General features: G+C 39.3%; 2 protein-coding genes across 2 annotated transcripts; one reads left to right on the top strand and one right to left on the bottom strand.

The window, feature by feature from the left end:
• On the bottom strand, positions 1-7,982 carry LOC117271156 (serotriflin-like). Its single transcript, XM_078173879.1, has 7 exons — positions 7,597-7,982; positions 7,189-7,313; positions 6,834-6,924; positions 2,165-2,307; positions 1,874-1,968; positions 1,285-1,367; positions 1-191 (listed from the first exon to the last, which is right to left on the bottom strand). Exons 1-7 carry the CDS (start codon positions 7,694-7,696, stop codon positions 64-66), a joined length of 765 nt encoding a protein of 254 aa, XP_078030005.1. The 5' UTR covers positions 7,697-7,982; the 3' UTR covers positions 1-63.
• Positions 7,983-13,536: 5,554 nt separating this feature from the next.
• On the top strand, positions 13,537-27,309 carry LOC117270338 (macoilin). The gene is made up of 11 exons (XM_033647871.2): positions 13,537-13,783; positions 15,321-15,462; positions 15,591-15,717; positions 15,822-15,945; positions 16,266-16,444; positions 18,578-19,040; positions 19,124-19,282; positions 21,062-21,232; positions 23,488-23,614; positions 24,349-24,523; positions 26,171-27,309. The coding sequence occupies exons 1-11, from the start codon at positions 13,707-13,709 to the stop codon at positions 26,359-26,361; spliced, it is 1,935 nt and encodes a 644-aa protein (XP_033503762.2). The 5' UTR covers positions 13,537-13,706; the 3' UTR covers positions 26,362-27,309.
• The last annotated feature ends 514 nt before the right edge of the window (positions 27,310-27,823 follow it).

The following is a 27,823-nucleotide window of genomic DNA, read 5'->3' as shown; positions in this document are numbered from 1 at the left end:
CAAATTTAAGTATCTTTTATTAAGACTGACTGATTAGTCAGAGTCCATGTGGACACATGGCATTTAAATGATCTGAGTGGTGCACTTGCAGGTGGCGGGACACCAAGAAGCAATGTCGCTGTTTTGGCAGGTCCACTGCTGCTTCAGCTGAGCACAGTTACTGTACTTGTTAGTGTAGGGACAGGGGTTGGCTGCAAGAGACAGAGAAAGAGAGATTCTTAGTTAAAAAACACAACACAACTCACAAGTCAGATCAGAGTCCTACATCTTCTTCTCGAAGGCATTCTGAAGGCTGAAATTGACCCTTTGCTAAGTCCCGCCCCTTGACGCTGACTGGCCAATCATAACGTAGCATCCGTCTGGCTCAGCCCAGGATCCAACAACAACACAGCTGTGCTCCATTGACTCTAATGCAGTCGTTTCAGATTTCCTTCATTTTCAGGCTGGTTTTGTGGATTTGTAGCTAAATGTTGTGCCTGGGGCACATCGTGTATTAATGATACTCGTTACCTGGAGAGGTTGGAAAAAGATAAACGTTTCTTCCCTGTTCCAAAACCAAAATCAAACCCTGGAAAGTGTAGGGTTAGCTAGCTAGCTACTGAAGATATAGCCTACTGAATGTATACACATGCTGCTTTTGCTTTTTAAGGATTACAACAGTGAAAAAAAGACCGACCCTGCTGTACAGGAACCAGTGAACACTGTTCATCTGCACACACTGCGATGCCACACAGCTGGTTCAATATCAGCAGAGTTTCCCTTTATATTCATTGTCTTGTGTGGCGATCAGCAGCGATGTGGTGGTTCACTTGTACACTGTGATCTGTAGCCTATAGTTCAGCTTTAGCGTCTAACTATCGTTGTCTTTTTAACCTGTTGTTGCTGCTGAGTCAGTTTGACATCCTGGATATATGCTTCAAACACAGACTGTAGACCCCTCTGTCTGCTTCTCTCTGGAATCACTGTTTCATTTTTCCAAAATTATGTTAATATTTCTTCAGGGAGTGCAGTTAGTCACAGTGTGGGCTCCATGCTTACTCCGACAGCTTGTCGGACCATTAGAAAGAGGCAGGGCTTAGTGAAAGATCTGTGAAAGTTTTCCCGTCTTGTTCATTATATTGAGATCTGGGAAAAAGACAACCACCACCACAGGAGGTTGTGAAAATCAGGAGGATGATTCCCTACTATCTCAAATAAAATCTATCTATGCTAAGATATAACTCAAACTCCAATTAGCCATTCTCATCCACAAAAATGGATGAGTGGCCAGTATTTGCCACTTACTGCACAGTTTGTTGTCACAGGCATTGGGACAGTCGCCGCAGGAGGGTCCTGCTTGATAGGGACGAGCATACTGGTAGTTTCCACTGTAATGAAGGCCAAAACATCAATTATTAAACATTCTGTAACAGCAATAGACACTCACACTGGATATCAGCCCAAACGTGTCATGGATTATGATCTGAGAAGGCAAAGCACTTTGAATAATTTTTTTAATGACTACTCAGTGAGAAGGACAAATTAGATGGAAATTGCGGTTTCGTATCTCATTACTGCACGGTGCATTTTTTGGATCCACTTCAGTTTTCTAATGGTGTTTTGAATATTATTTGAAATTAGAGAAGACCATCATGATCTGAAATGTACACAACAGTTTTATCAGAAAAAGATAAGGTGTGAAAAAAATAGTCTTTTTTATTTCCTTTTTCTTCCTTAACTCCCAGATACATTTAATGTTACATAATGGAACTTAATTTTGGATCCATTCAACTCAAAAGACACAAGTATTCTTGTAAATATTTACTAAGAGAGAAAATATGAGGAAAAAAAAGCCTCTACTCCGTTGAGCAGGAGAAAAATGTTTTTTACGTACGGTGGGCAGTATTGGCAGACGTAGAAGTACTTGTATTGAGAGTTGGGACAGTGGGCCATTCCACAGCCAACTTTGTTGGACCTGTACCAAACAACCTGTGCAGAGAACAAAAGATAAAACCCAAATCATCATGAGCTCATGGCATTAATGTTCTGTATAATGCTGTTTTTATAGTTACGATTTGGGTTACTTAGTCCCTTTTAACTCATTCCGATTATTAAACACTTGTGATGGCCCACTCCTATGCAAGTTAGTCTAATAAGAGCTGTCCAAACTGTGTTGTAAGGGCACCTGTGTGTAGTGTCCGATCACTCCATTATTGATAGCTCCCACTCCGTAGCGCCAGTTCTTCACCTCGTCGTACCAGTCCTGAATAGCGTTGCTCCAGGTGTCTTTAAAGCTGGCCATGTACAGGTTCTCTCCACAGCCGCTAGCTACAGTTAAAGAGAAGTGGGATACTTAAGTTTTTTTAAAACCCATTATGACTGTGAACTCAACTCATGATCCCACCTGAAAGAAAATTCATCACTGAGCTTCACATGAGCTGAACCCCATCCGGCCGGTTTGTCCAAAGTCCAGCCCTGGGGCTAATTGTGGCCCGCAGATTGATTTTAGACGGCCCTCAGCTTATCTTTCAAAACACTTGATGATTATCACAATATTTGTAATCAAGTGGAATCACTTTGCATTTTTTTCATTCAGCTCACGATGGCAGGACAGTCATACAGTCTGTAGACATGCAGTAGGAGCTACGCAACCGGAACTAATGTGTTTTCATTGACAGCTGGTAAACAAGCAAACAAACGGTTGCCTAACAGCAGATGTTTCCTGCTAAGTGGCAGACACGGCCACAGCACAGAACAGTTAAGTCAAAAGCGAAGGGTTGCCGCTTTCAGGAGTGGTAAAAAGTTTAATACGTATTCACATAAAGGTGAAACAGTTGCATTTGTGTTACTTGTTTGTAATTAAAAAAACAAAACAAAAAAAAACCATATGATGTAGGAAAAGCTGGCCCCCAGGCATTTACACATTATTAGACATTATTAGATATACATTATCAGGATTATTAGACTTGCTTTATGGAAATGTGATGTATGTACATATATTGACTTTCCATACATCAGATAAACAAATGTACACACCAAGTAAAAGCATATATGTACATTTATTCACAAACTATGTATGAAACCTGTTAGAAATTGGAACATCATATATGTCTTATTGCCATATGTACTGTAGTTATTTATACGTATTACATGCAACATACTGAGGACTTGTGCCAACCAGGAATTGAATCTTACTTGTAAGCTATTTGTGTATATGAGCGGCAAATATTTTTTAAATTAATGTGTCATAAATGTTAGCATTATATACTGTATGTGAACCTAAAAAAAGAGAAATGTATCTTAAAAAAATAGCTAGAAAAACATATTTAATCATGCATATATGTTTTCACAAACTTGCATACAGGAATTGAATATATATCGTCTACATATATGGTCACAACATATACTGCATAAAAAAATCATCATATAAACACTTTTAATATATCTGCAAATATAATAAATGCTTATATTGTAGACATTTATGTAATTTACTTATATATCCACCCTGAAGCCAGTTTATATATGCTGAAATAATATACGTGAATAAATATAAAAGATAGACATATATGTCAAAATTAATAAGAAAACATGCATGTTGCAATTTATAATACTGTATAAAAATTCATAATATAGATACTTTTAAAATATGTACAAATATATATGCTTATTTTGTAGACATGTGTTATGTACGTATATGTTTATCCCAGAGCCCATCAATATATGTTTATATATGTTAACATAACCATATATAAACCTAAAAAAGTTGTATATATGTTGTTTACATGAACTTGCATGTATACATTAAATATATATCATAGCATACATTGTCGCAACATATACCATATAAAATTCGTCATATAGATACTTAATATATGATATATATGATGTATACATATATATGTCCATCCCAAAGCGCATGAATATATGTTGATATATTTGTAAACATAAAATATAGACACGTAAATCAAAATCAATTAAAGACAACACATATAACATTTAAAAAAAAAAGTTTATATGTGGTTTACATAATCTTGCATGTATAAATTAAATATGTATCGTTAACATGTATGATAAAAACATATAATACCATATAAAAATTCATCACTGACATATTTTTAATATATGCACTTATTCAAAGTTTAATATGGGTAGTTCATACATGCTATAAACATTTCTTCATATATGAAGAGGATGTGTATGTGGTAATAATATATGGCCTTGTCGGTAACGTATGTTGAAACATTACTCTTAAAGGGAAATTTCGGTTTATTTCAACCTGTCTCCTATCGTCCTAAATTTGTTTCAAGTGACTAGTGACATAAAAATAATAGTTAGCATGTTAGCCGTTAGCCTAGATACAGCGGGGGCGCATAGTAGCGTCAGACCTGTTAAAACCTAAGTGAACGGGCATACTTCAAGTGCAAAGTTAGTCCACTAAACAAGCTTTTTTTCCACAAAGACCGCCTCATATTGTTAGGATAAATGTCAGAGAACACATAGAAAACGACATGTAAACGTGTTGTCTTACCTTACCGGTGTGCTGCCATGTTTGTTTACCATCTAGCTCTGCTTTCCAAAGCGCGGCTGAAATATATCTCGCCAGCTCTAGATAAAGCCCAGCTGGATACTACTCCAGGTGGAGGTGTCTCGTCCTCGGTCACATCCAGACCTTGAAAATAAGGCTGCAACCGGTCCCATTCCTTGCAACAGCGGCATTCCTCTTCTGTGGGCACTTGGGCACAGCATTCACAGTTACACCACCACCAATCTCTACGCAGCCTTGCAGCAGCCATTCCTCCTCTCTCGTCCTCTACCTGTTGTGCCTCTCTCTCTCTCTCTCCTCCTCCGTTCTTCAGTTTCACGAAGCTCTTCGTCAGTGTATTCTGGCTCAAATAAATAAGGGCGGCCATCAAACCCATTTTCTGCTTTCCAAAGCGCGGCCGAAATATAGCGAGAAGCAGCGATCTCATAGCGTGCCTGAAATCTTGCGAGAACAAGCAGCAACAGCTGGAAGGCAGAACCGGACAGTAGCCTGAAAAGTTCATTCATTTATTTTATGAAAGATTTATAGAATAATGGCTGACTTTTTGCCAGACTTCGACTTTGTGGAGAAGGAATTTGATTTTGCAGAGTTTGATGGCCGCCCTTATTTAAGACAACACGTTTACATGTCGTTTTCTATATGTTCTCTGACATTTATCCTAATGATATGAGGCGGTCTTTGTGGGAAAAAAAGCTTGTTTAGTGGACTAACTTTGCACTTGAAGTATGCCCGTTCACTTACGTTTTAACAGGTCTGACGCTACTACGCGGCCCGGCTGTATCTAGGCTAACGGCTAACATGCTAACTATTATTTTTATGTCACTAGTCACTTGAAACAAATTTAGGACGATAGGAGACAGGTTGAAATAAACCTAAATTTCCCTTTAATATAGGGGCATATATGTCATATGTTACATGTCAGAATTGGCAACCCTAACTCTCAGGATCTGTGACCACTTCATGTGCAGTATCAAGTAATAAAACCTATTGTATATTCCTCTTCAATCTGTCACTCCTTCCACTCAGCATTCATGTAGGTCTTTGTCAGTTTTGAAGTGGTTAAATGATTACATGATTTTGGTTGAGAGATCACACTGTGACTCTCTCCTTATCGAATACTAGACACTGGCTAGGCTGCTCATTTCCTCCACCTCTGGTATGACTTGGTACATAAAACTTTTTTTAATGCAAAGCTAAAATCATATATTGATTTGATTTTTGATTTGATTTGAAGGTTTATTTTGAACTTAAAAAAAGAAAGCAAAGCAACAACAGACAATGAAAGGTTTGTTCAAAAGGGAGTGGGAAGAAGTTGAAACTTATCTAATCCCACCCCTTCTCCCTGCACAGATGATTTATAAATTTATCCTGCTTCCTTAGAAATACTACTGTTAATAACAATCATCATAATAATAACAATAATAATAACAATGAACATGATTTATAAAATGATTTATATAAGATATACACCTATATATACATCTACATTTATAGAAAAGGACAAAGACAAAAGGACCTAACAATAACAAAACACAACAGAAAAGAAACAACTAATAATGAACATAAATGAATATAGAAAACAAAATTTAAATAGAGAAATGAATAATCAATAACACTATCCTGTGAACATCTAATGACTGTCACACCCCCACTTCATCCCTGTATCCCGTGAAAACATATTCTTTATATTTTGTTTTAAACTGTTGTATGTTTGGACATTGTCATATAAAAATGACATAAAATTACACCTCCATAAAGTTAGACAAACAAGTCAGTGATACACAAAGCAAACACATTAACAAATCTACTGCTGTGAATTAAGCAATACGTCCCTCAAAAGTAATACTTCACATTATGCCCTAAGGACCAGCCTGATTATCGCCACAAGACCCGTACATGATACCTGCATCTGATTCAACCTAACTACTCTTTAAAAAGCACACAGTGAACTGCCACATGAAACTAGTCTATAAACCCAGCCATGACATTTTGATTGCACTGGACATGAACTCACTGCGAGCACTAATGTTTCTGCCATTAAATGCTTTAGATATGGTGGACACAGAGCCTTAAAAAGCTGCTAACTCTAAGTAATGTGATTTGTCCTGGGTGGCAGTGAAGCATCTAATGTCACATGATGGTCTAAAATACTGTTGGAGGTGATTTTACGCCCTGACAAGATTAAAATGCTTGAAACACATAATTCAAACTTGATTAGTGACACAGTAGTTCGCACTTAGCTAAAATGAGACTGTGGCTGACTTTTTTGTGATGTATAGTTGTTTTGAAAGAGGGGTTAAAAGGAACTTACAGCTGATCGTTCTGGAGCTGTCAGGACTGTGCTTCATGGCGCAGGTGTTGGCCCATCTCTGAGCGTTGGCTGCAGCCTCGCTGCTCCAGCTCTGTGGGAAGCATAGGACAGATCAGCCACTCGCACATGTAGACAATTATAGTGTATATACCAGAAAATCTCCAAGTGCTGTGTGCTTGTCTGGAAAATCATTTTATCCCTTACCCATCTGCTGCACAAGGGAGCATGTGTAATACCAAATCAAACACTAATTGGCAAGATCAAGTGAGGATCCATGCTAGGAATAAATATTCAGTGAAGCACACTATGCTTTTTTGAACTCTGAAATAATTTTATTGCACTCTCAGGATGTTACCATTTCCAACATGTTGCTAGCAGTGGGCTGAACACCTCTTCTCAGCTCGTTGTGCTTGTTCACGATCTCATTCTGGGCAGAGTAGCTCAGAAACACCTCAGATGGTTGCTGCTCCAAAGGTGATCCTCCTGTGCCGAAATAAACACAATTAAAACCAAAAGAACTACATTTTGTGAAGTGTGAATGTGTATGAATATATGACATTTTATAATTGTAATAATAATTACAAACACTCACCCTTCAGGTATGGTTTTCAGGGAAAGAAGAGAAGAAATATCTTATTGCACGTTAGAAGCAAAAATAAATAAAAATGTAGGCCTACGTTTAGAAAAAGCTACAATTCTTAGAAACAAATCAAGAAATATACATCCAATATAATTCCCTATGGTAGAGGACATTTCATTTCACTTACCGTGCGGGAACCAACATTAAATGCGTCGGTGCTCGGAACCTGGAGAGCAGCAAAGACGCCCAAGGCGCACAGGATGGTGAAGGTATCCACAGCCATGCTTATGTCCAGGACTGTTCACCTCCGAGTGCCACAGGTGTCACTTATATACGCAGGGCCATGTAAACCTAACAAATGACCAAACAAACTCGACGGCATCTGCTTGATAACATAGCACCTGTGAAACGTCCTTGATAATGTATGGAAAGCTGCAAGTACGTGTTTATATTGTGTGTGTGTTCCTAATGATAACTGTGATAAAGGGGCAGGGGGTATGCAGCTTTCATGTGGCAAGGTTATGACGAGGGTGTGCGATATCAAAAAGGAACACGGTATCTAAATAAAACCTTGATAACTAAAAGGTTAAACTAAGACTTGGAGCATTGATAAGATTTAAAAAAACATGTCTCCCTCTCTTGTCCTTGGCAGCTTATTGAGATGTTTTTGATTGGACAGGCCTGTATGTTTTCACATCTTTAACATGCTCCTGTGTATTCCGTAGGGTGCATCATTTCTGTTTTTTCACATATGACATTGAAACCCTGGGGTGGGGAAGCCCTTCTGTGCGGAGTTTGCATGTTCTCCCTATATCAGCTCCCACAGTCCAAAGAGGGCTAGGTCAATTGGTGACTCTACATTGGCCGTCGGTGTGAATGTGAGTGTTAATGGTTGTCTGTCTCTTTGTGTCAACTCTGTGATAGTCAGGCGACCTGTCCAGGGTGTACCCCGCCTCTCGCCCAATGTCAGGGTCACCCCCTCGCTCCTCCCCAACTCCACCTTCTCATCTAAATATGGTCTCTTCTCTCTTCAAAGAATAAAGATGGCAGCGGTTGAAAAGCCAAACTTGAGGCATCAAAATGGCACTCCACAAACCAGTGGGTGGCATCATGACTATGTTCATTATTTTATACAGTCTGTGCTTGTATCTTATGTGCATGATTCATTCTTTTTGCTTTGCACCAGGGACCAGGAGAAACACAACATCATTCCTTTATGTACAGCACTAATGAATTGACAAAAACGTCTCTCAAGTCTCAACAAAAACCTGAGATACTTGAACTACTGCTTGGGGCAGTAACTCACTCCCGAACCAGAAGGGGCAATCCGGCTTTTTCTGGCAGAGAAGCATGGCCTCTGACTTGGAGGTACTGACTATTATCCTGACCGCTTCACATTCGGCTACAAACCGACCCAGTGCATGCTGGATGTCATGGTCTGATGAAGCCAACAAAGCATATCATCTGCAAAGAGCACAGATGCATAGTGTCCCCAAGCTGGACACTCTTACTCTTACTGGGGCCCGCCTCTGGAGCTAGACCTGTGAGGGGAGCTATGGGGCCTGGTCAGGCACAACCCAAAAAAAATGGGGCTGTTGCCCTGTGGTCCCAACACCCAAAGGGATAGGCATCGGGGCGGATGCATTGTAAGCCAGGCATCAGGCAACAGAGGGGACCTAGGCATGCTAACCGCTGGCAACGTACACCAGCACCAACTAAATATAGTTGTCTACATCTCTTCACGTAGCACTGGTTCTGGAACCAAACTCCTGGAGAGAGACTCTTGATTTTTCTGATTTGCCCAGGGTTAGAGGCAGGTGTATGGATACGAATGAGCCCCTGGCTAAACGCCACTGTGTTGGAGTTCTCCCTGGGGAACAAGAGGGTGGCCTTGATGGGACTCCAAATTTGCTGAGAGGTGTTCTCTGACTGTCGTTTGTGCTTATGCACCAGACAGCTATTCAGAGTACTTCTTGGAGTCTCTGGAAGTGTCCTGAAAACAGTACCAACCAGGGACTCTGTAGTTCTGCTTGGGGACTTCAGTGCTCACATGGGCATCGATGGAGAAACCTGGAGGGGGGTGATTGGGAGGAACATCCTGCCTGATCTGAACCTGACTGTTCTTTTGTTTTTTGGACTTCTGTGCTAGTCATGGATTGGCCATAATGAACACCATGTTGGAGAATGGGGTGGTTTGTGATTGTAATTGGTACCAGAACACCCTCAGGTAAAGATCAATGATTAACTTTGTGGTCTTATAATCAGATATCTGGCCATATGTCTTGGATGCTGGGGTGAAGTGAGGAGCAGAACTGTCAACTGTTTGACAGCTGGCTGACGCCCCTATCTGCGAGATCTTCTACTCCCACTTCTGGAAGAATTTTTTGTGCATCCTAAGTGAGGTTAGAGATATGGTTGCAAGGAAGGGATATCATGGGTGGAGTATTCCTTTATTAGCAAGTGTAGTATGTGTACAGTGTACACCAGATTAATAAACACCATTTTTAAGTAATGATAACTTAGTATTGACATAATATGATACATGATGTGGTAAGACAGTATAGCATAAAAACATGGTAAGTTACTGTATGTAGTATGACAAAGTACTGCATAGTATGAAGTGTAATCCATAGTATCAAGTGCAATGTAACTGTAGCAACAATAATAATATAATAAGGCATAACATTGTAGAGTCTAGTAGGGAAAATCAGGCATGGTTGTAACACGGTATAGTTGTAACCTTTTATATAACTCCAGCCAAGAACGAGCTACGAATCACCAGATTCACTCCGCGCGTGCTCAGTTTAGTTCTTATTCCTCGTGAGGAATTAGCACATGTAGTGCAGACAAGCACAAACACAAGTAGGCAGACAAGTAAGCAAACACACATAAGAGTGCAAGACAAGTGCAAATACAACCAACAAACACACACATAATCTGCAATTATATTCTAAATGTATTCACTGTAGGCTATGTTAGAACTAACACCACACCACTGAGTGTATTGTAACATTTCGCTCCTTGTGTTTGCAACTAAACCATGCATTTAACAGCCACACCAGCTACATTTAAAGGGATAGTTCTGACGTTCATCTCCCTCCAGCCAGATGCCAACTTATTTAGGTTTTCTTTATTCCTTATTTCAACCTCGTGAATCAGCCAATCCTTGTCCATTGCAGTGCTTTCAATGGGAGTGACAGGAATTAAAACATAAATGGGCCATCTGCAAAATGGCCTGCTGCATTGTCCACATTCGTGGGCACGTCACGTCACGGGCAGGTATGAAATAATATATAACTAATAACTATATGCTATAGTATTTTGAAATAATACAAAGTATAGTATATCCTCCCGAACCTTGTGTCCTCATATGAGGTCAACACATTTAGGGTTTACTTGACCTTATACTTCATTCTACTTAACTTAGACCTGTTGTCCTCGTCCGTGGACGCTTTTTATGCCATCTAGTGGTAGTAAGAGCACAATAATCCATGTAAAAACAAGATGGCCGCCATCTCTATCAAGTCAGTCTGCAGCCGATCCTGACACAAAAGTGAATAAGGTCCAAAACTTGATAACATTTTATGGTTGAAACTTGTTTCTTTATTATTAATAAAGTTTGTAGTTTGATATGGCAACAAATTTGACCAATTTTAGCAACAGTGACAAGCTAAGACACTGTTAATTAAGAAGTACTTGTTTGAAGACACTAGGAATTTATTTTTGGGGGGAATTTAACCACAGTCACTGGGAATTAATCATATCATCAGCTCGTGTGAGGACATTGGGACTTTATTGTCGTCTCCTGTGAGAACATGGGGACTTTATTTTTGTCACGCTTGAGGAGATTGGGACTTTATTATCATTGACAGTGTTTAGTTTTTTTATACTTATCAGGTCCTACTGATCCCACATAGCTAGGAAAAATTAAAATTGCATACCAGACAAAAGTTTGGGTCTCAAGAGGATACAGCAGTGGTGGAGTGGAGGGTATGTGCAGGTATATAGGGTATACCCACCTCTTTTCTCGGCATTTACAGCACACCTACCTATCAGCAAAAACAAAAAGGCATTGGAGTATATCCTCCTGAGACCTGAGCTTTTGTTTGGTATACATTTTTAATTTCTCCTAGCTATTTAGGATTAGTAGGATCTGATCAGTATAAAAAAATGAATCAACGACAACCGCACGAAAGTTCTGCCCCGGTGTGCAAACTTCCATAAGAACCCATGAAATCAACTTTTATATTTTTCCGCAAGAATAATCCGTGCGGATATTCACCCTCAATGAGAATGGACTTTAAGGTGGCGTAAACCCCAAATGCCATGTCCTCATATGAGGACACAGGGTCTCAGGAGGATATAGGAGAGTATACCCACTTCTTCCTTTGCTGCACACTGGTATGTTAATATCACCCAAATCATCCTGTCTGCCCTTAGAAGAATTTCAGAATTGAGATACCTCACATGGATTTAATTGAGCTGTAATAAAAAAAAAATATTTAACTTTTATTAATCCCCTGTGTAATTTAATGAATCGGCCTAGATTATTGTGCACCATTAAAGGAATAAATTCACTTTTATTTTACTAATGCCCAATTATGTGTGATTTACAAAAGTGCACAGAACTATCGCTGCCCTACAAAGGCAAAAGACCTTAACTCACCAGAGTGTGAAACTGAGAAAAATGACTTTAAAGTTGTCTTGTTGTCCCGCCAAATGAGTTGTAGGTAGAACACTGGACATTTGGCATTTTGTTTTTTATAAATGAAGTTATTTATCCACCAAAAAAATTTAAGCTTAAACTTGACCTTTGACCCTTATTCGGAAGTTACTGTATTCTGCCTTTGCATTGTCTGCAGAACAATAATGGATCATACAAAGGCAAAAGACCTTAACTTTTATTTTATTGCCCATTTGGATTTTTATCACTTTGTATAATATTTTCCTGTGATAACAATGATAACCTTAAACTAAAATTTAGTGATTTTTGTCTAGTTAGGCTTAATATTACATAAACAGAATATTAAAAATAAAAAATAATGAGCATTTGAAGGTTGCAATAGTACATTACTGGATCATTTCAAAACCTCATCATTGTACAAATTTGAAATAAAATAACACTTTACCTCCCTCCTATTTCTTACATTTGAAAGTTAGAGCTGATTTGGCTATGCCAGTAATATGTAGCAATGCCCTTTGTTAAATACACTTGTTAAGTACACTTTATTGAAGTATTAAAGGTGCGTGTCAGAAGTGCTTCAATCACATATAATACATAGGCATATCACCGTAACTCCAGCGCGGTAAACAGTAACTTCACTTTGGTGCTTGGCAAAACAAAGGCAGAGTACCGTAACTTAATTCGCGCATTCTAGAGTGCCGCGGAACAAAAGCAAAGAACCACAACTGATGTTACGGGCTTCTGCCTTGGCTTTCCCTCGGCTTATGGAAGTTACGGCAAAAACAACATCATATTTTTTCCAAAAAAACAACAAAATTGACTCAAGATATTTGTCCACATGATAAAACTGATGTTTATTGTTCCAAAAATGACAATAACTCATTTTCGCCAAAATTGAAGTTAAGGCCTTTTGCCTTTGCACTGCAGTATGAATAGACGAACCATTAATAATATAATCTGTTAGTGTATTGTGCTTTTACAACCACTAGATGGCACAAAATGTGTCCACAAAGGAGGACAGCAAGTCGAAGTTATGCAGAATGAAGTGTAAGGTGCAGTAAACCCAAAAATGTAATGTCCTCATATGAGGACACAGGGTCTCAGGGGGATGTAGGGGAGTGTACCCACTTCCTCCTTAGTAACCTACCCATCTACCCAGTGGCATACCCACCTCATCAACTACAACTACACCACTTTAATGTAGTATGTAGTGGAAGGAAATAATATATAATAGCAGTGATAATAATATGATATAGTATTTTGAAATATATATTACGTTTAGTGCTGCTGGCACTATTATAATTGTTGTTATATAAATAATGAATGCAGCATATATTGGGTACAGTGTGTACAGTGTGTTGTGCTGCTCCCCTCCTGCGATGAACACTTGTAGGTACAACCTCCTCTGAGCATGCGCAGAACGACCGTCCGCCGCCTGTATGTGCTCGCAGACATCATCATCACAGGTTGAGCTGCACATCCTCCTCTTCTGCCACAAGGAGGGACTTTCTTCATCAAATCCGTGCTCCTCTTTCTGTCCCCGCCGCCGCCGCCGCTGCTGCCGCCGCGGTGTGAGAACAACCAGCACGGAGGGAGCAGAAGCCATAAGATGAAGAAACGCTATGTGGACGCGAGCAGGCTACGGAAAATGAAAAAGCTGAAAATAACGGAGAAGCTGTCTGAGAGGTAGCTAACAGCGCCGCGTCGCCTGGCTGGCTGGCGGAGGCTGCTTTTGTTGTGGTGCCTCGTCTTTGTGTAGATTTCAGCCGTCGTCATCCCGCTGTCACCTGTCTGCCTCACATCACACACATCATTCCATCTCACCGTCTCACATCTCACATCCACCCAGGCTGCTGGAGTTTGAACGCCTCACTGCGGGTTTAACTGCGCACACAGAGGCGTGGAGATGTTGTGCCACTTACTTCAGCCCCAAATTGTTTACAGAAAGACGGAAATCAGCAGCTGTGCAAGTTGACGTCGGCCTGCTTCTCCTCAGGCTCTTACATCTGCTTCCACACTGTCTCCTGTGTCCTCCTATCTCCTCAATCATGCACAAATTATTCACATTTATCAAATTATAATTGTCTCTGATAATATTTACTGTATTTTCCTATTAGGCTAAAAACAGAGCAGCTCATTTTGCACATTAAAAATCATAATTTGAAGCGTCTAGACAGAGTCCAGACAAGAAAAGACCACCTCAGGAGAAGGAAACCACTTGTTTTAATTGTGCATTGTTTCACATGAGCAAGGCAGCAAATGCAAATCTGTCGAATGTATTGTATTTTGGACAATACAAGCTGTCTTCTTTTGTTTTCATGAATTTGCAATCAAATACAGCCTACAATTCTTGCTTTTATTGTGGCACAACTTGTACTTTTGGCAGCTATAATTAAAAATACCTGTAAGATAAATTAAAATACACTTTATTCATAATAATACAACATATATTTGCATGTATGTGAAGAATTTCAGATACAATAGTCCTCCCTTTTTCTCGTAAAGACTAAATATTGCTCTTTTGTTGTTGTGGAATAATGTTATGTGTAGAATAAAAGTGAAATAGAATAAAAAAACACTCTTAAAGTAGCATCATAAGGCTAATTTGAGCTAATATGATGTATTTAAGCTGCTGCTCTTTCTCACTTTTTTGATAAAATAACACTTTTTATAATTTTTTATTGTTTATTATCTATTTAAAAATGTCCACAAGATAAATCCACTTACACTTTATATCCGTAACAATAAAAAAGCAGGCTCTAAAACTTGCATGTGCGATAGGATGCTCTGGTGCTCCCCCTCTCTCCTCCAGATGAAATATTGCCATGGTTACCAAACAAAGAAGGGGTGATGTGATAGCAGTCTATGGACGCGCAGAACAAAGGAGGAAACCACAGCTCCTGTTTGGCTCGTGGACGCCTCGTAAAACGAATGAGGGAACAGTCATTGTTCCGCAGTGCCTCTGCCTGAAAAGGACGGACCGCAATTTTAAGACGCAGCTGCTCAATTATAGGTTCTAGCAACGTGTATCCGATTCCCAGCCTTGAATTGGCTCCTGTGTGTTTGATGCTTTGGCTCAAAGAGGCTTTGCTGTGTCCGGAAACATGTTTTTGTTTGCTAGAATCAGAGCCTTGGATACAAATTTCATTGTTGTGTCCAAACTGATTGCACACACCCTCTGATGTTTGGTGTATGATAATAACAAGGATGTGTGTGTTTGCAGTGCGTACACCTTCCTGAAGTTTATGATGATGTGGACGCTGGTGCTGCTGGCAGATTTCATCCTCGAATTCAGACTGGAGTACTTGTGGCCATGCTGGCTCTTCTTCGGGAGTGTGTACACCACTTTCCACTGCCACGGGCTGGTGAGAACCCCCGCTGTGTGATTTCATATTGGGTGCCCAGACAGATGATTATGATGATTATAATCCCACAGAATGAATCTAGTGCGTTAAACTGAAATTAATGAGGGTTTTTGTGTTGTTTTTTGCAGGTTATTTGTGTTGTTTTTGTTTGTGCTGCCTTCACTCTTGACATCTTTTGTTTAATTTTTGTTCCTTTGCACTGGCTGTTCTTTGTGGCCAGCACCTATGTGTTGTTCAATTACATATGGCACACAGGTGAGTATGTGGATTATTCATATTTTAATTAAATAATGTGATTCTATTTTGATGGATATTCTTTCCTTCATTTCACATCTAATTTTAAAAATATTTTCCTGCAGAGAAAGGCATCTGCATATCAACGGTGTCCCTGTGGATCCTGCTTGTGTACACAGAGGCTTCACTTCGACTCAAGGACCTTAAAACCTCTCATGCCAACCTGTCTCATCTTTTTGCTGCACACTGGTATGTTAATATCATCCTGTCTGCCCTTAGAAGAATTTCAGGATTGAGATATCTCACATAAAATTAATTGGGCTGTAATAAAAAATATGAAACTTTTATTAATCCCCGGTGTGACGTAATGAATCGGCCTAGATTATTGTGCACCATTAAAGGAATAAATTCACTTTTATGCCACTAGCTAATCACACAAATCATGTGTGATGTAGAAATTGGCGATGAACCATTAATATATAATCTGCTAGCCAAGATGTGTTAGTATCTTTTTAATGTGGCACAGATATTCTAACTGTGTCTTTTCCCCCCTTTGTATTCACATTCAGCATTGGATATCCTGTGGTGTATCTGGGGTTCGATGCCACCTGCTACTTCACTAACATTTTCAAGCTGCGTATACAGAAAGCCGTGCAGAGCGAGAATGACTTCCACATGCACCTCCTGCAGCACTCGCTCCCTCCAGGCCTGCAGGTTTACCCCAAGACGGGCACAGATGGCAGCGGCAGTGAGTCTTCTGCACCATCTATTAATACACACGCGTGTCTACTATTCTTACACTCCGCAGGATGTTCCTAATTTATGAGATCAGAGGTTTGGCATTCTTTTGTTTGTGTGATCGCTTAAAGTAGCTACTCAGTCCCACTGTGTTTATTCCAAGTGAACAGTTGGAGAGACCCACCAGAGAAACTGGGTGTTAAGAACAACAATTATAAAAGTGAAAATGTCGGTTTGTTATTAATATTCAAGTGAAATCCTCTAGATTTTTTTTCACACTTCCATTAATACAACTATATGTCATTCACAGACTCTCCAGGCAATTAATGCTGAGCAGATCCCTGCAGAGATTTATGTAACATTTAAAGAGAAAGTCGATTTCCGGAAATTAAGGAATTCTTACTCCCTTTTTCATCCAAGTGAAAATGATGACATCACTAAAGTAGCAGCAAATATTTCACACAGACAACCAGTTTCTTTTCCAACATGGAAGTGTCTGCACTAGGGCAGCAAATTCTCACATTTAAAAAGCTGGAACCTCTGAATGTTTGACATTTTTGATAGAAAAATAGCTAATGATTAATCAGTTATCAGAATATGTAGTTGGCAATTAAATACATTTATAAATAAATGAATTTAATAAATAATAAATAAATGAATAATTTTTTTTTATTGAGTTTTAAAACATTAAATGCGAACAATAACATTTCAACAAAGAAAATGAATATAATATCCCCAACCCTGACAGGAAGAAAAAAAATTAAATAGAATGAATAAATAAAACAAAATAAAATGAAATAAAATAAAATAAATCAATAATTAAAATAAATAAGTAACTACTAAAAAAATAATAATAAAAGTACACAAACGAATTAAAGAAAAAATAATTTGCAAAAAGCTTCAAATTATTCAAAATCATGAGTCTCCAAGAAGTCCATATAAGGGCTCCACAACCTAACAACGTTCTTGTCCTTCTTTATTAGCATATATGTCCGTCTCTCCAAAGCTAGACAGGCTGTCAGTTCCCTTGTCCTCATTCCAATGGAAGGTGTGTCCATATTCTTCCATAAAAGTCCAGTTATCCTTCTGGCTTGTAAAAGTCCAAACTCAATAAGCAGTGGCTGCTGCTAAGTTAAAACAGGGTCCCCAGGGTGTATTCTCAATATACAGAGTTTGGCACATAAAGGAACTTCCTTTCCAATTACAAGGCTACTTCACATAGATATCTGGGATATTAGGGAACAACTGACTTAACCTGCTGGGTGTAAAATGGGTTTTTGCGGTAGCCTTTTATATTGTAATAGCTTAAATTTTGTGTAAATAGATTGGGTTTGAGCCTTAAAACAAGCCATCTCCCAGTCTGCTTCATGAATGTCCTCCTTTATATCAGCTCTTCATGCCTCCAGCTTTTTGAAAGATGAATCTCTTGAATATGTTAAGAATAGCTCGTCGAACAAAGAGAACTGACCTCTACCGTTTATGTGGGATAAAGTTAATTCCAGTGAGGTTGCTGTTAATCTGTATAAACAGATATCTGCATATGTATGTAGAATCTAGAGGCAACAGGATGAGATTTTGGTTTTGTTTGTAGTCTGAAACATATTGACCAATCATGTTTAAATGGCAGGTAAATAATAAGTGTGAAGGGGCGAAAGACATTAGCCGAAATGCAGTTTCGGAACCCATCATCTATCGTCTAAAGAATGATTTAGCTTTATATTAGCTTCATTAAATTTATCTGCATTCATTTGCAGATATCTGTTTATAGAGATTAGTCGAATTGACCTGTGCACAGAAGAGAGGGTTTTTGCCAGCATCTTCCGAAATATTGGCTACAGGAGCATATAATCGTCAGACTGATGACTGATGGTTTCCGAGATCGGTTTGTTGTTGGTATGTGGCAGTACAACAATACGCGAACTGCATCGTTTGCTGGTAGAAATACCAAAAACGGTCAGATAGGGAAGTAGTACATATGAGTCCATCCAGCTTAGGGGAAACGTTTTGAATGCAGCAAATCTTTATATTACTTAAATACAACAAACTGAACTGTCGCCACTGTTGTTTACACCAAAGACAGCAGAACTAAAATCATAGGAGAGTGATGATATTGACATTTTTTTGTTTCTGCTTATACTCACAGGCTCTAAATGGAAGATAAAGCCTGAGTCGACTCAGTATCAATGTCAGAACGGTGCTGTCATGGCCCACGATGAGGTGCACACCGTGGACTGCCTCCAGATCCGCAGCGAGGAAAGACCGACAGAGAAAGGAGCACAGGAAGTGAGGTCGGTTGAATCAAACCGGCGGCCGTTATCATCCAAAACTGGTGAGTCCAGAGATCTGCTCCACTCTGGGGCAGGAGGACCAGAATCCTCCACACCCCCGGAAAATCTACCTCAAGATGAGCAAGGGAGCAAAGCCACACGGGCGGCTAAAAGCTCCTCGCCAAAAGCCCGCAGAGGCAGCACGAACACTCCTTCGCCACCTGCGGGGAGGACTGAGAAGAAGCAGAGATCCAGCTCAAAGACAGTCAGCCCCAACCGGGACGTAATGGAGAAGAGCGCCACAGCAGCTCAGAACCACCACACTGAACAGATGACCAAGTACGCCGCTTTTAACTTGAGTTTGTAACCGGGCATGTGAAGGTGAAGTCAGTGCTTAAAAACCTGCCTTTGTTATCGTTCAGGCTGGAGCAGGAGCTGAGGAGGCTGAAGGGTGAGCTGCAGGTGAGCAGGCAGAGCGAGCAGGAGCTGCGAAGTCACATCTGCAACCTGACTAACAGCGAGAGGAGCCTGAGACCAGAGGTTTCCCTGCTCAGACAGTCCAACATGCTGCTTCAGAGCAAGTGAGTCACCCCTCAGATCCACTGCTGAGAGCTCTTTGGCTCCTTCTGTGGGCTGGTTTACACATTACATCAGGCTATAAATAAAAAGTAAGACAGGGATGAATGCATGCAGAAATGCTGCTAGCACTGTGCTTATCTGTGTGAAAGCAAACCGTTTGTGGGCTGATGTTTTAATCCTCACAAGGATAGATTGATCTCTTTTTAAAATGGAATTACCATCGTATGAAGTCATATTTCAAGGTAGGTAAGGAAAGGTAAACTTTAATGTCCCAGAGGGGCAATTTGAGATACAGACAGTAGTCATGAGTACATCAAAACAGAGCAATACATAACACAGTATCCAGTATCACACACCGTCAGTATGGACATTAATGGTCACTGCTGGTTAAGATGAGTGATAGCAGATGGGACAAAGGACGATCCGTAACGCTTAGTGCTGCATTTAGGCCCTTCTGTGCAGAGTTTGCATGTTCTCCCTGTGTCAGCGTGGGTTTTCTCCAGGTACTCCAGCTTCCTTCCACAGTCCAAAGACATGCAGGTTAATTGGTGACTCTAAATTGTCCGTAGGTGTGAATGTGAGTGTGAATGGTTGTCTGACTCTATGTGTCAGCCCTGTGATAGTCTGGTGACCTGTCCAGGGTGTACCCTGCCTCTCACCCAATGTCAGCTGGGATAGGCTCCAGCGCCCCACAACCCCAAACAGGATAAGCGGTTACGGAACAATGAATGAATACATTTTTTACTATGTTTACATGCACTACATGTTACAGTTTTTGATCTTATTATGAAAAAGACAGTTTTCCTACTGAGCTGATTACATGGCTAATGGAAATAAATATTCCACTAATATTCCTGTTTACCTGCAGCGATGCATACTCCGATTAATGCTCCCCAGCATGGCAATTTTCACATCAAAATATGGAGAAGTAAAACAGCTGGAGCTGCTTGTGCTGTTTTGTTTCTATGCATTGTGATAGGATTTTTGCGAGGTTTCCTATCGGTAGCGAACATGTTAGTGTGCAAACACAGCCTCCCTGTTTCATTCCTTCAACGTCCTTCTAGAAAAGATACTTGTGCATATCCAAAAACCTGTTCATATCCAAGTCTTTTATAATGTTAAAAAGTAGGTGTGTTTCTTCCTCCAACTAACACTATATGTGTTATAAATGGGTTTTTCTTTTGGGCTTCTCTACCCCAGCATTGCAAACTCTTGGGAACCACTGGTTTACATGACCTGTATCACATTCAGACTATTGTCATATTGAGAACAACAGGGGAATATTAATGTGCATGTAAACATACTCAATGTGATTAAATTTCCTGTGTAATTAGTCCATTTCTCCTTGTTATGTAACAGTAAAAATGTGACTCCACAGTTTTATCTGAAAACAGATTAGTACTCTAAGCATACTGAAAAACCTATGCTCTAAAGATGTGCGTCCTTACGTAGTCCGTCCAATTGCAGATGAACTATCAACACATGTAACACGTCAAACCCACATCCAGCAGCCAGAGGCTTTAAATCTTGTCTGCGATGAGCATGTTATGCACAGCTTTGATCAGCGCCGCCAGTTCTGATAAGACATGCTCTAGTTTTTAAGGCAAGGTGCTCTCCAGCGACTACAAGGCTGACGAGAAACACGTTTAACATCCTCTGTCTGTTTTTGAGGCGCTCTGAAGTTAATCTCTTACAAGTCTATTTAGATGTGGCAATAACCCCACTTATTTATGGTTTTATTTTTGACATTATGTAAAGTGAGTTTAATGCTCTTCCTTTAGGATTCTGTGTCTGACTAAAACCAAGCAGAGGGACAAGCAGAGCAGTGCGATGCTGGAGAAGAAGACCAGAGCAGAGACGGAGGCCAGACTCTCTGTTGAGAAACAGTTGGCTGAGCTTCAGGCTCAGAAACTGGAGGAAGCAGCCAGCACAGCACGGAGTCTAACAAACAGGTAAATCACACCTAGCAAAAATTTAAAAAAAATTTTTTTTAAATTCCCTCATACTGAGTTGGCTTTGTGCCTGGAAAGTAATGTTTCATCTGCATTTGTTTGTATGCTACTGAGTATAATTAAACGCTGCTGTGAGCATATGGTCAAACATTTGATCAAGTAGTTTGAATTATGCTTTTTTACCGTCTTGCCGTGAGTTTGACGACAACATCGATACCACACTCATGTCTGTATGTTCACTGTGTTGACGCTGAAACTAGCAGCTTATTAGCTTAGCTTAGCATTAAGACTGGAAACGGGGAAACAGCTAGCCTGGCTCCGTCCAAGGTTAAGAAAATCTGCCTACAAACATCTTTAACACTTACTAATTAAAACATTAATGTATGATTTTTTTAATCCATACAGGCGTGGTTTCACTGTAGGTTTTTGTTTTTACGCTTTGGTTTTTGAATGCCTTAAAACAAACAATATAAGTTAATCAGTGAGCTTTAGAGGTGCTAGTAGGTGATACTGTTGCCTTTGGACAGAGCCAGGCTAGCTCTTTCTGCCTGGTTCCAGTCTTTGTGCTATGCTAAGCTAAGCTAAGCTAAGCTAAGCTAACTGTAACCTTATATTGAAAGACCATCAAGCGGCAACCTCTGGGTCTGACAAGTGAAGTCAATGCCTTACACCTGCATTCTTTCTAATGGCCAGCAGCGGGCGACTCCACCGTTTGCAAATAGGAGTCCAATTGTATAGAAGTCTGAGAAAATCACCTGAATTCTCAATTGATTTATTACCTCATTAAACATTTTCCTAAAGCATTTATGGCCTTGAACACCAGTTTCAAGTCTTCTCACATACAGCGTGGTGTTTATTTAGTAAATGATCGTCCCATCTAGGCTACATCCACACTTTTTTCATTGAAAATCAATAACTATTGTTAAATTAATGCCTAGTGTTCACACTATTCCAGCGTTCTGGTCCGCCTTAAACAGAGACGTTTAAACAACGCTGCTGATCCCGCTGTAGTTTGAAAACTCTGTGGTTGTGTTTTAGTGCGGACGGGCAAAAACTAAGACTTGTGGAAACTATGACACAGACGTCGGCATTTACTTCTCGATTGGCTCTTAACAGTCACGATGTGTCAAGCCAGAACATTACAGCTAAGCCTAAATACCTTTTGTGATTTAATCCTTCTTGTGTGGGTCATGTTAGTCCTTTCCCATTGCCATGGCTTCCCCTGGTCATGAATAATGCTCCCTGTTCTGCGCTAATATCTCGCCGTATCTGCTTTGTATCAACCACCAATCTGTTTTTTGCCACCTTGACTGCCTTATACTCGTGTTTTTTTCAGTGACAGTACCACCCTGTCGTCAGTCCTCTTACTTCTCATCATCTCTGTAGTATTTTCTTTAACAAAGCAACCAACTGCAGGGTTGACAATCTGCTTCCTGTTTACTCCAAATCGTGCATGCGTTTTCAGGTGTATTAATATGGACAGATTAATTCTGAAATGGTGCTAAAATGCCCGTGTGCACAGAGAACTTTTTTCATTTTAACCCAGCATTAGTGTGGTCCTAGACGAATATAGACAATAAAGCAGGGTCTGCTTTAGGGCAGCGGTTCCCCATTGGTCAAGCCAGTTCGCTGCCTCTGTCAAGTAGCAGTCAGTCACTCAACCAACAGCACGAAACGGCACTTCAACATAAAAGCTCTGTGCCAGAAATTCACTGTTGCTGTCACATTCACCCGCCACTTTTGGACTGCGACCCACCATTTGATAACCACTGCTTTAGAGTGTGGCTACCTTGTGACTGACAGGCCGCTACCACAGCAGTGTCCTCAGGTTCTTAGTCAGACCCCTTCCATCCTTGCTCCTCCACAGCTCGACCCACTTGTCAAAATATGGTCACCTCTGGCTCCAAAAAAACAAGATGGCGACGACCAAAATGCTAACTGCAGGCTTCAAAACGGTAGTCCACAAACCAATAGGTGACATCACGGTGGCTACATCCATTTTTTCAGTCTCTAATACAGATGTGACAGTGGTTAATCTTCTCATCTAAGTCATGGCAAGAAAGTGAAAAAGCCTATTCCCCAAAATGTTGAACTCGTCCTTTAATGCTCACATGACACTTTCACAGATTGTATTTTCTTGCATGTTATATAACCGTCTTTAAAAACAACAAATGAACTGTCATGTTTCTTTCTGTGTAAACTGGTCTTCATCTCCAATGAACGCCCTCTGTTATTTTCTCCATCTCCTACACCAGGCAGGAACACTGTGAAACCCAAATGTTAAGGAAAAGAGTTAAAGATCTAGAGACAGAGTACAAACAACTACAGCTGGAGTGTCAAGTCAAACAGAGTCGTGTGGTAGAGCTAGAGAGTGATGTTGAGGTATCTTTTTACACTTCTTGGGAATGACCTTGTGAGTTTAAGTGTCTGTGAGTCTCCAGTGGTTCAGTACTTGGTTGTCCTCAGTTTGGTCATGTAGTCGTTTTGCTGTTTGATTTCTCTGTCTGCAATTCTTTGTGTTTGTAAGATCTGTTAGAAAACTGAATCGTTCATTGGGACCATTTAGTGTTTTTAATCTGTTTTATTTTGGCCTGCAGTCAACATGTTGCACTTTGTCATCATATCAGTATGCAGTAATATTGTATGGTTGTTTTTGTCTTGACATCAGGTGTGTACATTGTTGTACTGTGTGGTATTTGATTTCATTTTAGTGACATACTCTCCATGAAGCATGCCACAACAAAAGCCAGGTCTTTCATAAAAACATTGCACTGCTTTAATGAAGGTTTCCGAGTCCAGGCCACCTCCCTCAAAATGTTCAAAGTCACTGTTAACACAGAAAGAATCATCCCTCAGATTATAATATCTAATATAATGTACAGCTCTCATGTTTTTTGAATGGCTGGCCACTTCATCATGGAAACTGTTCTTCTTCTTTGTGGTGCATTGGTTTCCTAAGTCAATGAACAAGTGAATGAACAAGTGAATGAACCAAAACACAAATTAAAAGATCAACAACTCAGGAAACCAAAGCACCGACTCCCTCAGGTGTTCGTCACACACAGCTGATCGATGTTTTACTCTTGTTCTTACTGTTGATGTGTTTCTGGACTCAGGCTTTGGGGAAGTACCGCTGTGTGGAGAAAGAGACGGACATGCTGCTGTCCACTCTGTCAGCCATGCAGGAGAAGGCTCAACATCTGGAGTACAACCTGAGCGCAGAGACTCGCATCAAACTGGACCTGTTCTCGGCTCTGGGAGACGCCCGCCGACAGCTGGAAATCGCTCAAGGTTCCCTCTCTTTCTCTTTACACCTGTGTCATCACCCTGTGCAAACTCATTTTATGTTCCTGTGTGTCTGAAGTGTCTGTGGTGTGTGACCTGCTGCCTCAGCTAAAAAGGTCACTGTGTGTTTTTACTCCTGTTTTGTTTGTTCATGAGTCTGATGCTAATGGCTGAGATATCCTGTAAACAAATTAGACCGTTATTTTAATTCAATCATGGACCAGGGAACAAGTGATGAGTTTTTGGTTGAACTCTGAATGCAATAGCACCACCATGTGGCCAAGAAGCACTTTATATTTTGTCTCCATTTAACTGTGGGCTTGCAATAACTTTTGTCATATACTTGGATTTTTTTATGACATTCTTTATGGTATACTATGCTAGGACATTTTTTATTACATTTTTTTTGTGACATACTATAATATGACCTTTTTAAATTACATTTTTATGACATAATATACCATTTGTTTTTTAGGACATTTTTATGACATACTGTACAACATTTTTGATTATTTTTTATGACATATTAAACTTAGACTTTTTTATTTATTTTTATATGACATACTATACTATGAAATTTTATATTAATTTTTTGATGACATACTTTAACATTTTTGATTACATTTTTGTGACATATTATACCATATCATTTTAAACGAATTACTATGGTATGGTTTTTTTTTAAATTAAATATTATCTGACATAGTGTACTATGACTTTTATGTTAACTTTTTTTATGATGAATTATACTATGACATATTTAATTAAAGTTTTATGACATACTAAACCATAAAATATTTTTAATGAAAAACTATATCATGACCTTTTTTTTTTAACTTTAACTAACTAAAAAATTAAAAACAAAATTTAATATTTGACATTTTTTATGACATACTGTACTATTACTTTTTTATTATATTTTTATTACATATTATACTACCAATTTTTGACATACTATAGTATGACTTTTTTGATAGCATTATTTGTTACAGTTTTTTACATGCTATTATACTTTTTATGTTTTTGGGGGATTTTTTTTACATTTTTTATGGCATAATATATTATTTTAATTTTGAAAAATGTTTTATTATATACTAAACTGTATTTTAATGGCATTTCTTATGATGTGCTATACTTTGATATATTTTTTTCTTTACATAGTATACTGTGACTTTTTTCATTACGTTTTTAAGGCCTCTACTGGCAAATTCCTTGACTGGAGATGCTATATTTTCAAGTTCCATCTATTTCATTCTCATGGAAATCTCTAATTGTGACATACTATGCTATGTTTTTTTAAATTACATTTTTATGGCATACTATACTGTGACATTTTTGGAATATACTGTAGTATGACTGACATTTTTGCGGACTTTTTCATGGTATACTATACTATGACTTGTTTATGATTTCATAATATATTGCAGCATTGGTAAAGATGTTTGGTCATTAAGAAGAGTTGAACTAAGAGACAGTTACTGTATGAACTTAACATCAGGGTAGTTTTTACAGCTGGGAAAACATGAGGGAAGGGAATAACTCCAATAAATCCAGGTTTTCACACATTATAGTTTAAAAAATGACTTGAATATAATGAATTGCTGCCTCTTGCAGTATTCACTCACTCATGTATTACCTTTGTTTGTCTGACAGATAAAGTGATGAAGCAGGATCGGGAGATAAAGGAGATGGAGCAGAAGATCGCGGAGGTGATGGCTGTCAGTCCCGGCGTATCTTACATGGCTCCTCGGCCTCCGGTGCCGCAGTATCTCACCAAGTTACTCAACTCTGAGCGCTACATGCTGAATCCACGAGCACTGATGTACCAGTGTCTGAAGAAATAACAGTCTGTCATCGCCTTTTCGTGATCCTCAGACCCCTCCATCTCTAAACATCAGGGGAAGAATAAGCTAATGGATTTTATCACAGAGCTAAATGACACCACAAAGTCATCTACTTCCAGCCATGAGTGGAACCAGAACGAGCCTCCACTAGTTGAATGCCTTTTGCTGCACTGATGGTGCTAACTTTACATTATCATCTGTTTTACCTGTTTCCTCTCACGTCGAGGGTCGAAGAGTTTCACTCCAAAATGATATGCAGAGCTGCTGGAGGCAGTTTTTATGTAAAGATACCCTCGTCCTGAAAGCATCAGAGAAAAGCACAACATGTCTTTAAAATCAGACCCTGTAGATTTGTCTAAGCAAATGATTTCTGGATATGTAAGTTTAAAATGTACAAGGAGATAAATCATGCCACCCTGCAAACCTATTATCTTACTGGGGGCAGCTTTAAAAGGTTGATTAACTAGGGACAGTATATTTCCTGGTATTACGATAAAACTACACACTCAAAATGTCATTATGAAAAATATTCAAGATTTTAGGGACTATAATAACTTTCCTTTTAATTATACAGAATGATCTTGATCTGCAGGGACGTTGACTAATGAATTCAAAATAACATTTTTTAAATCTTGTTTGTTCTTAGTTTATCTTAGAACAAATTAATCTAATAAACCTTCTTCACAGCAGACATTTTGACCTGTCATAAGAAAGCACAGATGTTAATGATAAGTTTAACAAAGGCTCTGTTCTATTTAAATGTCCGACTAAGCCATGACAGCGAGCCAGCATTAACAATACCACGGACCCTAAAACTGAAGCAGCTAAATGGAATTCAGCCATCATTCATTTCTGTTTATACATACAGTACAGGCCAAAAGTTTGGACACACCTTCTCATTCAATGCGTTTTCTTTATTTTCATGACTATTTACATTGTAGATTCTCACTGAAGGCATCAAAACTATGAATGAACACATGTGGAGTTATGTACTTAACAAAAAAAGGTGAAATAACTGAAAACATGTTTTATATTCTAGTTTCTTCAAAATAGCCACCCTTTGCTCTGATTACTGCTTTGCACACTCTTGGCATTCTCTCCATGAGCTTCAAGAGGTAGTCACCTGAAATGGTTTCCACTTCACAGGTGTGCCTTATCAGGGTTAATTAGTGGAATTTCTTGCTTTATCAATGGGGTTGGGACCATCAGTTGTGTTGTGCAGAAGTCAGGTTAATACACAGCCGACAGCCCTATTGGACAACTGTTAAAATTCATATTATGGCAAGAACCAATCAGCTAACTAAAGAAAAACCAGTGGCCATCATTACTTTAAGAAATGAAGGTCAGTCAGTCCGGAAAATTGCAAAAACTTTAAATGTGTCCCCAAGTGGAGTCGCAAAAACCATCAAGCGCTACAACGAAACTGGCACACATGAGGACCGACCCAGGAAAGGAAGACCAA

Source organism: Epinephelus lanceolatus, chromosome 13, assembly GCF_041903045.1.
Source record: "Epinephelus lanceolatus isolate andai-2023 chromosome 13, ASM4190304v1, whole genome shotgun sequence".
Lineage (NCBI taxonomy): Eukaryota > Metazoa > Chordata > Actinopteri > Perciformes > Serranidae > Epinephelus > Epinephelus lanceolatus.
This window is presented reverse-complemented; position numbering and strand designations above follow the sequence as displayed.